At 44.6% G+C, this 16,966-nt stretch overlaps 1 protein-coding gene and 1 long non-coding RNA gene across 5 annotated transcripts in view; one reads left to right on the forward strand and one right to left on the reverse strand.

Moving 5' to 3' along the window:
• Atp8a2 (ATPase phospholipid transporting 8A2) overlaps nucleotides 1-16,966 on the forward strand; it is a 547,410-nt gene that overhangs the window by 513,985 nt on the left and 16,459 nt on the right. For all 4 annotated transcript variants that reach the window (XM_040740602.1, XM_040740601.1, XM_040740603.1 and 1 more), the window contains one exon: nucleotides 16,699-16,790. In XM_040740602.1, the coding sequence (XP_040596536.1) occupies nucleotides 16,699-16,790 (92 nt within the window). The remainder of the gene's footprint in view (nucleotides 1-16,698; nucleotides 16,791-16,966) is intronic.
• On the reverse strand, nucleotides 1,167-4,311 carry LOC110339807. Its single transcript, XR_002381781.2, has 3 exons — nucleotides 4,154-4,311; nucleotides 2,402-2,499; nucleotides 1,167-1,641 (listed from the first exon to the last, which is right to left on the reverse strand). It is a non-coding gene; the product is annotated as an uncharacterized LOC110339807 (long non-coding RNA).

The following is a 16,966-nucleotide window of genomic DNA, read 5'->3' on the forward strand; positions in this document are numbered from 1 at the left end:
CTGGTGTTGCACTCTGCCTCTCGCTGGAGCTTCTACTTTGGTCTCCTCAGCATTTGAAAAGGAAAACACATCCTCAAAAACAGCTGACTCCTGTCAGTTCCCTGTTGCACACAATGTCTACAGACCATTGTGTCATGTGACCCCAGGCTCTTCAGGGAATTCTCCCACAAGGCTCGCAGACATCCATCCTCCTGTTCGAACTCTAGACCCCTAGTTCTAACTCCATCCTGTATATTTTTCCTTCCTTTATGTACTTTCAAAGGACATGAGCACAATATTCCATCAAGTTTGCATCATTGTCCCTGTCTTTGCTTTGTCCTGCACATTTGCTTCTTGAACACGGCAACGTGCAGCGTGCACAGGTTTCCTGCTCTCCAGCTCTGTGGGAGTGTGTCCAGTCAAGGACAGGGGTAGCCAGAGTGCTCTGGCTCCCAGGTGCACCTTCCGCCTGTCCATTTTGACTTCCTTGGTCATCTGTATATTAACCTCAGTAGGAAACGATGACAACAGAGTTGGTGGTGGTGTTTGCAGTGTCATCTTGTGAAGCTTCCTACGTGCTTATTCCTCCATTAACTGTCACTCATTCACATTCTAGCCCTTGCAAAGGTTCTGCCCACAAACACCTGCTGGATTTGTAGCATCATCCTTTCTGAGAAGTCCCTGTGTGGATCACATGCTACTGAAGCAGTCCTGCTCAGAGCTAACATCTGCTCAGGTTTCCTCCTAATCTTCAGGGTCAGCTGGGACCAGAGAATGCGTGTGAACTTTTCATTCATGCTTCTCATTTAAAATGCCAATGTTGTTGCTTTTCTATTTTATTTGGTTTGGGGTTTGTTTCATTGTGGTGCTGGGAATGGAAACCAGGACCTTTTGGTTGGCATCAAGCTCTGTATGACTGAGCTACATCCCAGACTGCTCTCCTCTGTGTGGTTCTGATACAAACAAGTCCTTGGGTCAAGCCCAGACAGTTTTTCAGACATCAGACTGGCCAGTAAAGAAGGAAGGTAATGGTGACAGATGATTAGCCCAAGAATAGAAATTCAGTATTAACAATGTTTTCATACTTGCTGACTTGTTTTATGTCAACTTGACACAAGCTAGAGTTATCCAAAGGGAGAGATCCTCCACTGAGAAAATGCCTCCAGAGGACCAGGCTGTAGGCAAGCCTTAGAGCATTTTCTTAATTAGCGATCGATGGGGGAAGGCCCAGCACATTGTGGGTGGTGCCTTCCCTGGGTTGTAGTCCTGGATTCTATAAGAAAGCAGGCGGAGGAAGACATGGAGAGCAGGCCAGTAAACATCACCCTCCATTGTCTCTGCATCACCTCTTGCCTCCAGCTTCCCACCTTGCTTGAGTTCCTGTCCCGACTCCCTTTGATGATGAACAGTGATGTGGAAGCGTACGCCAAACAAACCCTCTCCTCCCCAAGTTGCTTTGATCATGGTGTCTCATCACAGCAGTGGTGACCCTAAGACACAGTGATGGAGAGAACATCTCAGAATAGATCCTAATTTCTTGCCAGGCAATGAGGTAGGAGGGGAATTCCTGCTACAGAGAATGACTTGGTAGATGTGCCCATGTAGGTATGATGAGATTTCTGGACTCTGAAGTTTGAATTCAGAAAGATAATAAGAGGCAACCTGGATAAGTAAGAAACTCTGGATTACTATGAAGGATGAAGTTAGAACTTTACTTTGTAAGTCATAGGAACGCTGCCTATAAGGCACATCTACAGGTAGAAATCTTGAGTGGAGAATGTTAAATTCATTAAGGCTTCTGCAACATGGCCATGCAGAACCAAAGTCACACATCTCCAGAATTTTTTTCCAAGCAGAACATACTAGGAAACACACATTTCCTCTGAGAGTTACCCCCTCTCCAGAATAGTTTGTATGGGTGGTGTAGAGAGAGGTCTGTGGCTTATGAACACTTAATTTCAAATATGCATTCCTGTGATGGTTAACTCCATCAGATACAGCCTACAATCAAAGCCCACATCAGGTTAGCCTGTGAGGGTGTTGTTTTCATTGCCTTCATTGGTGTGGGAAGACCCAGCCTGAAAGTGGGTGACTATTGCTGGGTTTAGGATTCTGGACCATATGAGTAGAGAAAGCTAGCTGAGTATTAAGTATGCCTTTGTTTGTTTCTCTCTGTTCTTGTTGTGGGTGTCATGTGATTAGCTGTTTTAAGTCCTTACCGCCTTGAGCTTTCCTGCTATGATAGGCTGAAACCTGGAATGGTGCACTAACGTTCCCCCCACCCCTGCCCTGTAAGTTCCTTTTTTGTTTGGGTATTTTTTATCACAGCAACAGAAGTGAATCTAGAACAACCTCATTCTTAAACCATTTCATAAGCCGTAGATCCTTTGTCCCAGCAGGCAGGGACAGCAGGTGTGCTTACCTGATCCATGCCTCTGTACTGCTATTTTCTCTGTGTCCGGTTTCCATGGGTCTGCCCACACACAGGGAGGTACCCAGAGGAAGATGATGTCACAGCACCTGTTTGGAGACAGCACTTTCACAGGGCCCAGAAGTCCTCCAGAGGGACTCTAATCCCAGCTGAACAGCAGGAGCACATGGTGTAGACAGTCATCTCATCTAGGAATTAAAAGGACTTGCCAAAGTTCTGGGTAGGCTCAACACTGCAGGACAAAGACAGGGCCCATGACCGACTTTGAGAGAAGTTGGCTTTGAAGGCAGTGAAAGAAAGGCTGTCAAGAGCAGCCTGCTGGTGCATCTCATCCCATCACCCTAAGCCCCTTCTCTAAATGCAAGGCCCAGAGATAATTTAATGTCACCTATAGCTGCAAAGGGCTGGGCTCATGATTTTTAGCCCCCCCCCCCACCACCACCACAGGTATGATTCTTCACTGAAGACGGCCTTCAGTGGGTATCATGTTAAAAAATAATTATTCCTTTCCCTTCTTTCCTTCTTCCTTGTTTCCTTATTTTTGTTTTTGTTTGTTTGTTTTTAAGACAGAATCTCACACACTCACACAGTTCAAATATGAGCTGGCTCAGACTGGCCTCAAACTGACTATGTAGCCAAGGACAATCTTGAACTCCTGGATCCTCCTGTCTCTAGATCCCAAGAGCTAGGATTACAGGTCTGTGCCACCATAGCCAACTAGTTACTGATGACTGAACCCAGGGGTTTGAATTCATGCATGCTAGACAAGCTGTCTATAGAGCTACACCCGCAGCCCTGTACCTTTTGGGTTTTTTTATTCATATTCTTTTGTGGGGCTGGGGATCTGACAAGGTTTCCCAAATGCTGGGCAATTGCACTGAGTCACACCCGGCTCACCATTTACCATAAACCTTACAGAGCTGAAATGAGAAGGCAGCTGTGGTAGCGCCCTGCCAGCAACCCCACGAAAGGCTGCCGCCGCTCACTTTCCTCCCATTGCTCTTAATCTAAGATCCACAGGTTAACTTAGTCATTGGAGGTGGAGCAGTAAATTAAGAAGAAACGGTTTCAGATTTTCAGCCCAGTCCTTTGACCTTCTACCAAAATGCTAGTTACTAGACCAGCACAGGCTGGTGACTGAAGGACAGGAGACAGTGTCCACCTGTGCCTGAGCACAGACGAGGATGTCAGCCTTAACCTTTTGTGACCTGCGGTGACCTTGGCCTAGTCCTGAGGCGCCTTGGATAAGGACTTTGCTTTGGCATGATTGCATAGTGACGGCACCTCCCCTGGTGCTGGTGGTCGTGACCTTGCTCCGTGAAGAAGGTGGCAGCAGCCCCATGCTGATCAGCCTGCTCTGCAGGGCCTAGTGACCACCAGGCCAGTGACTGTGTCCTCCTGCTTAGCGCACAGTCCCTGGGATGCAAGGGCTCAGCTGCAGACAGTGTACTTTTTGCCTCTTCCTTGGCTCTTCCTGCATCTGCCAAGAAGGTATTGAAGCTTCCTCACCTGCAAGGAAGCAGGAGGAGGACACCAAGTCTGTGCCACCACGTATTGGTGCTAGAAGAAAAAATAAGCAGTGCACCTGACTCGGAGTTCATTCACCTTTCATGACACCTTATCCACCCATGACTGATCTGTCCTAGGAAGGACTCCAGGCAGTCCAAGGCGTGAATGGAATTTAAAACACAATTTCTGCACCCTCTGATTTACTCTGTGTACTTAGCTGAACTGAATGCTCACCTGGGATCAAAAGCGCCGTGACCCGTACTCCAGCTGAGACTGGCAGCATCTCCCAGCTGTAATTCTTGCACAGAAAACGGCTACTTCCCCCCAACTAGGCAACCATTTCCCCAGGGAGACACTCAGAGCGGATACCTGCATCCACTTTGTCCTTTCCCTCTATGCGGACTCTGCCAGTAGGTCAGGCTATGCCAAGCACCTTGAACCCTCATTATCTTTAATTAGTGTTTAGGAGGTTAATTAGTGGCAAGGCTCATCTTTCTTTAATTACTTCAGTTGAGGCAGGGGGTCCTGGAAGCCAGCTTTGAATTATTCTGTTTGTCTTTGTGCTAATTTGAATTGATAAAGTTGGATGTTTACTGCACAGATGGGCATTGGTGGGGTGCTAGGAAAACCTCAGAGTGGTGGACACAGTTGTTTTTACTGTAATTAATCTGCAGGGTTAGGGACCTTGGGAGTGTAACTGTCAAAACAGAAAACAGTTTCAAACCTGATCCAAACCCGAAACCCCAGCAGGCAAATCTGTTTGTCATGTAAGGGCAAGTTCTTAAAAGAATTTAATTGATTGCAAACCAGAGCTGATTAAGTTCATCAATTGATGAATAATAAAGAAAATATGGTGTATATACATCATACACACCAAGGATGTGCCGTGTGCAGAATTGTTAGAACTGATATATTGAGCTAGATAAACCAGACTCAGAGATAGAAAGATAATGATTTCTCTTAGATGTAGAATTAGGCTTCAAAACAGTAAGGCATGAGGCAGAGGTGGGACTATTTGTGGAGAAAGGTGGCCAGCAAAAGGGGAGGAGGGGGAGGAGAAATTAATGGAAGAATCATAAAAGTGCATGATAGACATCCATTAAAATGCCATAATGAATCCCATTTTTGTGTACAGTGAATGTGTGCAAAACATGAAACCATATGAAAATAGGTCTGAAGATGCAGCTGAAAGGCAGATGCAGAGAGGAAGTGGAGGGTGGGGAGAGAGAAAGGGAAGTCTTACAGAGTGTCTTTACATGTCATCAGCGGTACCTGGTTGCCAGCACTTAAATTCTGATGTTGGCGCTATCCCCCATACTCTGAGGATTCACATCCCAGACCATCAGGCTCTGGTTCGGAGGCTAAGCTGCATCCTGGGCTGATAGTGATGGAGATGAACTGGGAGATCACCTGCCATTTAGCCTCACCCCCACTTCCTCCTAGTACCCAGTGCTTTCTCTCCCCCCCACCCCCGTCCCCCCCTGCCTCTTAGTGGTAACAGCCACTCACTGTAAAAGTTTATCTTTGCCTTTTTAAACATGTTCCCTCCGCATCTTTGGCTCCTTCCTTCCCTCCTTCATCTCTGACAAAAGATGTACACAGACTTAGGAAAGACTGAATTCTGAACAGAGGCAAAATTCCCACTCAGCAGGAAATTGAATCCCAGTGATGCGTGTAGGTCTAAGAAGTGACAGTAACAAGATGTGACCCTGGTCATCCCATGGTCTTGGTGATCTCATCTTATTTAAAGGGGATCCCTACAGCTACATCCTGGAACATCAGTGGTCCAGCTTCGTTGCCTTCTAGATGAAGGTGATTAAAAGATGTAATTTGCCAACATAGGCATAGGGCCCAGTACCCTTGTGTTTTCTGTCATCATAGCTTTTGTGTTTTGGTCCACTTGACATCCCTTCATCCATTCATTTCTTTAGCCTGCCAAAGAAGTGCACTCTTTCATCTTTAGCTACACTGAGGACAGAGGCCTGGGCTATGCTGATTCTCAGTGAGCGTCTATCACTCAGCCACCTGTCAGTCCAGCAAATAGCTCTGAGCATCCTCATCATACCAGGGACTCCTTCTGGTGCTGGAGATAAAACCAAAAGATGAAATTCTTCCATGTAGACTGTAGTTCCTAAAAGAGAACCCAAGAATTAACGTGCCCCAGAGAACAAAGCCAAGCGTGGCTGCTGTCATGGAGAGTGATGTGGAGGGGCTGCTTTCTCAGCTGGGCAGGAGGCTGGGGAGAAAGTCTCCTCAGTGGGATGAATACAGAGAGAGCACCGAAGCAAACACGGAGGCCTGGCGGTGGCAGGGATATCAGCTGTGTGGCTGGAGCAGAGCGAGGGGAGCAGAGCAGTTAGAAAGCACTTAAGAGGACATGGGGGCCTTTGAATCTCTGACTGTGTGGCTTTGAAATCGACAGTGTGTATGGTTCTGCTTGTGGCTCCAGAGTTGAGCTAGAACTCTCAGCTTCTACAACTGAGTCTTCATGCCTAGCTTCCTGCTTCACAGGGGCCTTTGCTTTGCCCCCCCCCGCTGGCAAATGCATACACCTACACTGTTCCTTGCCCCGGTCCACCTAGTGCTCCTTATCCCGCCATATAGCACTCCCCTGGGGCCTCCCCATTATCTGTTCCTAGCAGCCATGACTCCAGCCTGACCTCCTCTAGGCTCACCCACTGTATGGAGCCCAACCTGATTCAGAGAGGTCTTACCACCTCATTTCGGGTCATGAAATGAGGTAATGGCTTCCACATGTGCTGGGGCTGTCATTCAAATTCTTCTTTGCCTGTTCCCTCTGGTGTGCCCGCAGGGGGTGGAGGAGAGAGACCTGCCCCCTCAGTGAAACTTGGCAAGGTAACATTTTTTGGCAGTGCTTAGAAAGACATGAGGGCAGAGAGACGTGAATGAAACAGGAGATACGTAAAAAAAATGGACAGGGATTTTTACTTTCCTTTGGAGATTATTAACGAGTCATATGCAATCAAGGGATAATATGGGGTCAAGAGTTTCTTTTCCCATTTGCCTCCAGTGGTGACATCATTCAAAGCCTTAGCACAACATCACAACCAGGAAATTGCCATTGATATGGTCACCATCAGAACACTTCCATCCCACCAGGGTCCTGCAATGTGGCTCCCTTGCAGCCCCCAGCTGCTGCCCCCTGAGTCCGGACAGCCACTGAGTTGTTCTCTAGTTTGACAAAGTTGTCACTTCAAGAGTAATAAGCATATAAATGGAAACACATAATGTATTCCCTTTGTGCAGTGACACCGCCTCCCAACATAATTTTCTAAAGACTCTTTCAGTTTGTTGATTCTGTCACTAATTTTTCCTCCTTATTGCTGAGTAGTAGTCTATGATATTGGTATTCTATACCTGGTTTAGCCATGCACTCATGAAAGGACATGTTGGCTCTTAATTTGGGCCTGGGAATGAATCAAACACTTATAAATATTTCTTCACAACACTTTTGGGTTATTCTTTTGGTAACAAGCCTTTTTACCCTGTATTGCCCCCAAATCTGTTTTTCCTCTAAGTTTTATATTTTTATACTTTGCTTAAAGTCTGTGATGCATTTTAAGCTAAACTTGTATAAGGTTCACAACTTAAGGTTCCTTGTGTTGTCTTGGTTTATTGCCTGTGTGTGTATGATTTCTCTAGAACTATTTGTTGAGAAGACTTTTTCTTCACCAAATTCCTTTTGCTTATTTGTCAAAAGTTAAATAGACGGCAGCAGTGTGGCTCTGTGGTGGAGAGCTTACCTATCATATGTGTCTTAGTTAGGGTTTCTACAGCTGTGAAGAGACACCATGCCCACAGGAACTCTTATAGAGGAAAGCATTTAATAGGGTGGATTATAATTTCAGAGGTTTAGTCCATTTTCATCATGGCAGGACATAGCATTGTGCAGGCAGACATGGTGTTGGAGAAGTAGCTGAGAGTCCTACATCTTGTAGGCAACGAGAAGTGAACTGAGTGTCACACTGAGTAAAGCTTGAGCAAAGTGGACCTGAAAGCCCACCCCTACAGTGACACACTTCCTCCAAGAAGGCCACACCTCCTAATAGTGCCACTCCCCTTAGGGGACATTTTCTTTCAAACCACCACAACAGCCAGGCTCTAGACATGATCCTTACCACAGTTCAAAGGAAGGAAAAACAACTACATGGGAAGCATTTGAGGAGGGGTTATTCTACTCTATTCAATTCTATTTTTCTATTCCATCTATATCTGTGTGCTTAGAAAACCAATGCCAATGCCACAGCATCTGGATAACTACAGGAATATCATGTATCTTTGAATTAGGAAGACTGTACCCCCATTGTAATATTTCTTTCCAAAAGGACTGTTAACGATTGTTCATGTTTTTCCAGATTTAGTATAATCTTTTTTGCATGTGTCTCTGTGTGTGGCATAACTGTGTGTGTCCATGTATGCTCACATGTGTGTTAGTAGGTACACATGTGAGGAGGTCCACAGTTGATGTTGGGAGTCTTAATCATTGTACACTTGAGGCAGAGTCTCTCAGCTGGAACCCAGAGCTGACTGATATGGCTAGTCTCAATAGCCAGTTTGTACGTGGGATCCTCAGACTCTACCTTCTGTGTGCTAGACTTACAGTGGGCTACCACACACCCATAGTTTATATAGGTCCTGCAGATCCAACTTTAGTCCTCATACTTGCTGCTCAACTCAAAAGCACTTTAACCACTGAGCCAGCCCTATCATGGATAACCTTACCTGTGTTACAAAAAAAAAATGTTGCTGCGACTTTGCTAGAAATTACATTAAACCTTTACTTTAGCAAACTGCAGAGTGCTAATGGTAGTCAGTCTTACAATTCATGGGAATGACAAATCTCTCCACAGTTATTAGAGCTTTCAGTTTTCAGTTCACAATAGTATTAATGACTTGTTAGCTTTGCATATAGATATTTCAGATATTTCTTTGAGCAGTTGTAAACTGTGTATTTTTAGTTCCAGTGTCAATATATTCATTACTACATGCTCACTTTTTATTTTTACAAGTTTTTATCATGTGACTTTGCTGAAGTCATGTACATTACATCATTACATAAGTGTTCTGTCTAAATGTTGATAGGTATTCCTGAAGTTTTTTTAGACAATCTATCATCTACAAATGCAGGTACTGTTATTACTTATATCCTGAACCCCATGTTTTTATTTGCTTTTCATGCCTTATTATACAGTCTAGAACTTCTAGCACCATGTTAAATAAGAATAATCAGAACAGCCAGGCAGTGGTGGCACATGCCTTTAATCCCAACATTCTGAAGTAGGCAGATCTCTGAGTTCAAGGACAGCCTGGTCTACAGAGCAAGTTCCAGGACAACCAGGGATACACAAAGAAAGCCTGTCTTAAAACAACAACAGCAGAATAATAAGAACAAACACCTTTGCTATGTTCCCAAAGGGGAATCTTTCAGTCTTTTTCCACTGAGTATGATATTAGCTGTGGAGCTTTTTTGTAGATGTTTTCTTGTCAAGTTAAAAAGTTCTCATCTAGCCAGGCAGAGGTGGCACACACCTTTAACCCCAGCATTTTGGGGGCAGAGGCAAGTGGATCTCTGAGTTTGAGGCCAGCCTGGTCTACAAAGTAAGTTCCAGGATAACCAGGGCTACATATCTCAAATAAATAAATAAATAAATAAAATTAAAATAAACAATAAAAGTTCCCATTTAATCTGCTAAGAAGATTTTGTTTTTTAAAACCACAAATGTGTGTCAAATTATAAGATGCTTTGCCTGAAAAAGCAAATAGCATATAAACAAGGTGGATTACTTTCATTGATTCTGTTTATTGAACCATGCCTGAATTCCCACTCTAAAACATGTTTTTAGAGTTGCACTGTAATGTATCTTATTGTGACTGTAAGCTACATCTTTGTTTTTCCTCTTCCTTTTTTATTATTTATTTATTTATTTTGTTTTTTGTTTTTTTGTTTTTGTTTTTTGTTTTTTTTTCATTGTTTTGGTTTGGTTTTTGGTTTTTTCGAGGCAGGGTTTCTCTGTATTGTTTTGGAGCCTGTCCTGGAACACACTCGGTAGACCAGGCTGGTCTCGAACTCACAGGGATTCACCTGCCTCTGCCTCCTGAGTGCTGGGATTAAAGGCATGTGCCACCAACGCCCCGCTTTCCTTTTTTTTTTAAATATAAGTTAGAAACAAGTTTGTTTCACATGTCAATCCCAGCTCCTTCTCCCCTACCCTCCCCACCAGGCCCCCCCAGTCTCCACTCCGATCCCCAGGGAAGGTGAGGCTCTCCATGGTGGATCTCCATGATCCTCCTTCAAGAGTCCAGGCTGAGGTAAGCTACATCCTAGAACCACGTTTTAGCTCTGTTTCAGGCACTTCATTGCAGATACATAACTGCTTGCTCTGTTGCTCATTTTGTCAATGTTGGGGAAACACTGAACCCTTACTTCCTTTTATATCCTTTCTATCTTCATCTGTCATTATTTCCTCACCACACATCAAATAGTGCTTCATTTCTACTTAAGCTCATCCAATGTAACTTGAAGACTGGAGAAGGGAAAATTCTTTCTGTGTATGTTCTTTTGCCCTCAGTCTTATGTCCTAGTCCCCCTTTCACCGTCTCTTTTTTGTGTGTAGAAATGTCTTTAGCTACAAATTCTCAATTTCCATTTGAGAAGGTCTTACTTCTTGTTTCTGAAAGATAGTTTCCTGGGGCTGACAGTTCCTTGGTTGGCTGGCTGCTCTCCAGCAGTGGGGGGGGCACACCATTTCCCCCCCCCCTCCTCCTCCTCTTCTTCCTCTTCGTCCTTCTCCTGGCCTCAGTAGTTTTTCATGAGAAAACTACTCCAGTTAGCCTTCCCTATGGATAAGGTGTTGTCTGTCCTTGGCTACTTTTGAGGACTTACCTGTATCTTAGCTTTGATAAGCCGAATTAAATCTTTCCTGGCATGCCTTTCTTCAGTGTTTCTCTCCTTTAGAATCTGTGAGTTTATGTTTCTCAACAAAATTGGGACTCATTCAGCCATAGTTTCTCCCAGTGCCTTCAACCCCTGATGCTTTTTCCTCTCTGTGACTGTGAGGAGAGGGACATTAGATCTTCTGCCACCCCCGCCCCCAGGTCTCTGAGACTTGTTCAGTCCTTTTGATCTGTTTTATCTCTATTATTCAAACTGGATGCTTTCTACTATTCCATCTCCCTCCAGTTCATTGACTATTTGTACTCCCCTACCATTTTTTTCTGTTGACCCCATCTGTTAACGTTTTTATCTCTGTTATTATGTTTCTTTATTCTAAAATTCTTTTATCGTCTGGCCAAAATTTTTTGTTGTTTTAAGTTTGCTCATAATTCCTTACTAAAGCATTTTTGTTATAGCCACTTTAAAGTCCATTGGATGATTCCATTGTCTCCATCATCTTGGTGATAACATCTTGACATTAGAGACTCTGGATTTTAAATGGCAGTCTATTCTTGTCAAGGTATAGAAATAAACTCCAACTCTGCTGATGCCTGTGGGTAGGGGTAGAAGTTCTTGTTCTTTAGATGTTCTCTATAGATGCTATGGGTTCACTATTTGAGCTCCTCTGACTCCCAGTGAGCAGTGGGGGAAAGCCTTCACACTGCCCTGGTTGGAGGTAGACCTCCAGTTCCCTGTGGACATCCCACTGTTCTCCACTGACACTTTGGGGAACAGGAACAATCCATCATTGGCTGTCAGGGAGGACTGTGTGCTCTCTGTTTGCAAGAGGTGCTGCTGCACAGCCTCTTGACAGGGTCTTCAGGCTGCAAGCACAGACTTCCTCTTGGTCATGGCTGGCATGGGCGGGAGAGAATCACACATTTCTCAAGGGTGTCTGGCTGGGATAAAGCACTTGAGCTGGAAGGTTATCGTCTCACTGGGCTGCCCCTGTGGCTAGAGAGTAGCCGCTGAGCTCTTCTTTATCTGCTCATGTGAGCCTTTGGGATTGTGAGCTCTTCAGCTCCCAGTCTGAAGTATGAGGTCAGTGGAAATTTGGGCTTTCATCCTGTGATTCCTCATAGATCCATTCTTCCTCCCACCACTTTTTCAGACTCATTCGGTTTTTTCTGACTGGGGTCCCCAGTCATCCACCTTACTCTGCAGGAGTAATGGAATGCATCCCCTCCACCTCCCTGCTCTCCAAGTCTCTCCAAGCAGGCATCTAACATGTTCTTTGTTATTTTTCTGAGCTAATAGGTTCTGATGATATAAATAACAGTCTTTAGAAGCCACCGTGTAGCCAATTCTCTTTTGGCTGCTGTTGTAGGTCCAAGGCAAGATGACTACTTGTCCCTTGAACTATCCTTCTGACCTTACTAGATTGTTCACATTACTATCCCAGCTGTCAGGCACAACAGAACACTTTCAAATGCCGAGAGCACCTCCCCCCAACCTCTTCTGTTGATATTGCCCTCAGCATTCTGCCCACAGCCCATCAGCTTTTTCCTCTGCCCTGACCATTGGCCATATAGACTGATGGATAGCACCTATTCTGAAGGCTGAAAATCTTTTTTCCCCTTTACTTTGCTTATCCATTTGGTATTGTACTTCTTAAACAAATTCTCCTTTTGGCAAGAATTCACCCACGCTACGTTGTAAGAATATAAGATTCCCTCCAACACTCAGAAGCATCCTCTAGTCCCCACCATCAGACAGCTTGTTGGGGACCAAGGAAAGTAGCATGCCATTGCCAGTTCTGCCTCCCAGCTCCCAATGCTGATAGTGAGATGGGAGTTGAGTTCACGGAGGACAGGAAATATTACCTTCTTATTTTTGGAATGGAATTTAGATTGTTCATTAACCTGTCCCGCCCGCAGCTACACTGGTCTCCTACAACTCCTTGCAACCTGAATGTTAAAGAAAATACAGTGTTTCTTCTCTACAAATTCAGCCTTTGCTTACATTCTCTACATTTGGAATGAGCTCTCCTCCCTGGGAGACAACAGATATTCAGTGGTTTTCAAAGACTAATGCAGAGGAATTGATTTTGGACACTTAGACAAACCTGCTGTAGCCTGAACTTGGCACTGTCCTAGAAGACACATGAAGAGGCAAAGATTGGCATAATCACAGTGTAGGTACATATCAGAAGATGAGGGGGTCACAGCATAGTCCATGAAACTTCATATTGTTAACCAAGACCTCTATCCTTAGTCTAGGTAGGCCCAGGGAGAAATGCAGGTAGACAGTCTCTGAGGAACCCCACTGTGTACATAATTAACACAGTATAAGGCCATGAGTGTGCTGGTAGAGATTGTATTATACTCAACGGGTGAAATGAAAGAAACAACTCAGAGAGGGTTCTAGAAATTTCTCAGAGCAATAATCACTAGAGCGGAAGTCTAAATAGTAGATAGATCAGCTCTTGGTTGGAATGGGTTTTGTGGAAAAACAACAAATTCAGTTTGAGATGTGAATTCTTCCAGGTATGTTAGTAGGGTTCTCTAGAGTAATAGAACTTATAGAATCAACCTTTCTCTCTCTCTCTCTCTATATATATATATATATGCTATGCCATAGCCTGTAAGCCACTCTAAGAAATTCCAATAATAGCTGCCTAGGAATGGAAGGTCCAAGAACCCTGTAGTTGCTCAATCCATGAGGCTGGATGTCTCAGCTGGTCTTTAGTACACACTGGAATCCTGAAGAAGTAGGCTTTAATTCCAGCAAAAGAATAGACTTGCTAGCAAGATGAGAGCAGGAAGACAAAGCTTCCTTCTTCCATGTCCTTATATAGGCTTCCAGTAGAAGGTGTAGCCCAGCTCAATAGATATGTATTAAAGGTGTGTCTTCCCACCTCAAAGATTCGGATTAGAAATTGATCTTTACACTTCAAATTAAGCAAAAGTCCCTCACAGGCGTGCCCCTCCCCTTTTGGGTTTTAGTTAATTCCAGATGTAGTCAAATTGACAGCCAGGTATAGTCATTATGTGAGGCAAGTGAGACTTTGCGGTGCCTTCTGAGTTGGTAGGAGTCTGACTATGCCTGACAGGAAGAGACCTATCACAACCATCTCCATTTTGTTCCAGTTGCTGGTTTTCATTGTTTAGGGTGCTGGATGAACCCAGGATCTTGAGCCTATTCGACAAAGCCCTGCACATCTATGCTTTCAAGAGTGCTCAACAGCTAATTTAAGCATCAGCTTCTAAAACCATCTTTCAGGGATTCTGTTATGGCATCTTCTGTGATGTGGGATCTGCTGGGGGGAGGTGAGGACAGGCAGTAGTCACTGGCTGCATTGCACACCTGCTCTTGGAAAGCTCAATTTCTAGGCTTATGTGACTTTGGTTGACAGCGAAAGCTTCCTAACAGAAATTTGGACATGAGAGTTTATTTTTCACTAACACACCCCTTCCTAGCATACCCCTCCTTCCTCAGACTACTTATTTTCCAGGACAGGAACATAACACCTCCTCCAAGGTATGTCAGCTTCTAAAAAGGACCTGTTTGTGAGGGCTTGTCGGAGCTTCAGTTTCAACGTCATTACTGGGGAGGCACCAAGACCGCACATAGCTCATAGCTAGGCTGAGTTCGTGTTTACCTAACACCTTCCATACCAGTAGAGCCCAGCTAGAATCCCTGCTTGTGCCAGCACACAGGGGGAATAATCAAAGACAACACTTTACTTCAACACCCCCGCAGTGCTGCAGAAATGAGCTGTAAAGATGCCAGCAATCTGGAGGATGGGAAGGAATTGGTCTTAAGTTGAGACCTATTTCTCCTTTTTTAAAATTGATTTCTCCTGTTTTCAGTTGTGATAAAATTTATGTAATTTAGATTTTGTCTTCTCAAAGCCTACAGTTCTGTGGCATTTGTAATCCCAATATTATGAATCCCTGCCAGTGTCTCAGAACATGTCCATCTCCCTAGGAACCCATCACACTTTGAACACTCACTCTTCCCCGCCCCCAACACCATCCCCACCCCCACATCCTGCATGCAACCACTGGCAACTTCAGCTTGTACTTTTCTGTCTTCACACATTTGCCTGCTCTGGAAATTTTGCATACTCATGCCCAACCTTTGAGACCAGGTCTGTTTTCAAAGAATGTGTTGCGCATCATTGATCAGGACTGAATTCCTCTATACTACACAGCATACATTATACTCCTTTTAATGGATATGACACATTTTGTTTATTCATCACCAGTTGATGGATATTTGGTTTTCACCCTTCAGAGACTGTGAATAATTCTGGTGTGGGTGTGGGTATGCAGACATCTTCTGATTCTAGTCTCAGTTATTTTGAGTGTGCATCTAGGAGTATCTAGGAATAAAGTGTCTCAGTGACATCTTTGAGTGAGGCTAACTTCCCGAGAGGCAGTGACTTCACCATCTTGCAGTCCTGTCAGTGATATAAGAGGGTTCCAGTTTCTCCACACCTCCTCCCACCCTCTTCCTTTTCTGGAAGTATGTTTTGTTTACTGTTTCGTAGCCATCCTCATGGATGTGAAATGGGGTCTTATTGTGGTTTTGGTTAGCATCTTCCCAGTGAATATGCTAGATATCTTCACTTGAGCTTGCTGATCAGTGTGCATCTTCATTGTCCAAAGATGTACTCAAGTCCTCTGTTCATGTTTCACTTAGGTTGTTTATCTTGTTGCTGTTCATTCATGGGAGTTGCTTATGTATTCTAGATACCAGGTCCTTATCAGATATGATTGATTAGCAAATGTTTCTCCCATTTCTCGTTCCTTTGTGGTGTCCTTTGATAGATTTTAACTTTTTTTAGATTTTTAAAGTTTTGCACGTGAGTGTTTGACCTGCTTGTGTGTATGTGCTCCACATGTATGTATGCTGTCCAAGGCTATCAGATTCCTTGGATCTGCGGTTATGGATGATTGTGAACCATCATGTGACCTGGTATCTAGAATACATAAGAAATCACTATGACTTAATGGCAAAAGGATAAAGAATTCAACTGAAACATGAACAAGGATTTGAATGAATGAATTGAACCTTATGTCCTCAGCAAGAGCAACAAGTGCTCTTGACCACTGAGCCATCTTTCCAGCCCCTCTTGGTTTTGTTTGTTTGCTTTGTTTGATTGGGTTCTGCTACCTGTTTTGCTCAGGCTGGCGTCAAATTCCTGGGTAGAAGTGATGTTCAGCTGGAGCTACAGGTAGGCACTACTGTGCCCAGTTTAAAGTTTTCAATTTTAATGAACTCAGTTCTATTTGCTATTTGAATTTTGGGTACACACAAGGGGCTGTGATCAGCACAGGTGCCCTCAGACTGGAGGCTCTTAGGGTACTTGAACTCACTGCAAACACTAATGGGGGTGGTAGACTCCACTGCTTGGAATTCCAGCTGCTTTCATGAAGTGCCTCAGCGAGGACTGATACCTCTCCATACTGAGCTCCGAATCTAAGCCAGAAATGTCCATGGGGCTGATGTCTGCAGTTTCTCCTTGCCTTCTGCCTGGGTCCTCATATGGACTTCTATCTGTGTGTGTCTGAGTCCTGATCTTGCTTTATAAGGATCAGGGCCCATCTGTATGTCATTTTACCCTATGACAGATCCAGTCTCCAAGTACGTTCCTCCCATTCTGGGATTGGCTTCAACATGGAGAGAGAGATGGAGGAGGGAGATAGAGATGTCTGCCTGGTGTGAAAAGGCATGCATACTGCCTGATGCCTCCGGGAGACGAACAAACCTGGACACAGGAGACTGCTCCGCCCCCTCTTTCAGTCTGAAGCTATCTGGATCCCTCAGAGAGACGTTGGGGTGACCTGACCCTCTTTGCTCTTTTGCTCTCCTGTAGGTTGAACGAGCGTGACCGTCTGATCAAGAGGCTCAGCAGGAAAACACCCCCAACCCTCTTCCGAGCAGGCTCCATCCAGCAGTGTGTCACCCGTAAGTGACTGTGGGTAGCAGTGAGTGGTAGGCAGCCAGGGGGTGAGTGGGGCACCCGGTCAGGGATGGCTGCCACACCCCATGGAGTGAGAGCACTGCCTGAGAGCTGATGGTCGGTGCTCACAAAGAACACATACTGATGGTTCTCTGGGCAGTTCAGCTGAGCTCTGCCTGCC

This window comes from Mesocricetus auratus, unplaced genomic scaffold (genome assembly GCF_017639785.1).
Source record: "Mesocricetus auratus isolate SY011 unplaced genomic scaffold, BCM_Maur_2.0 Super-Scaffold_100707, whole genome shotgun sequence".
Classification (NCBI taxonomy): Eukaryota; Metazoa; Chordata; class Mammalia; order Rodentia; family Cricetidae; genus Mesocricetus; species Mesocricetus auratus.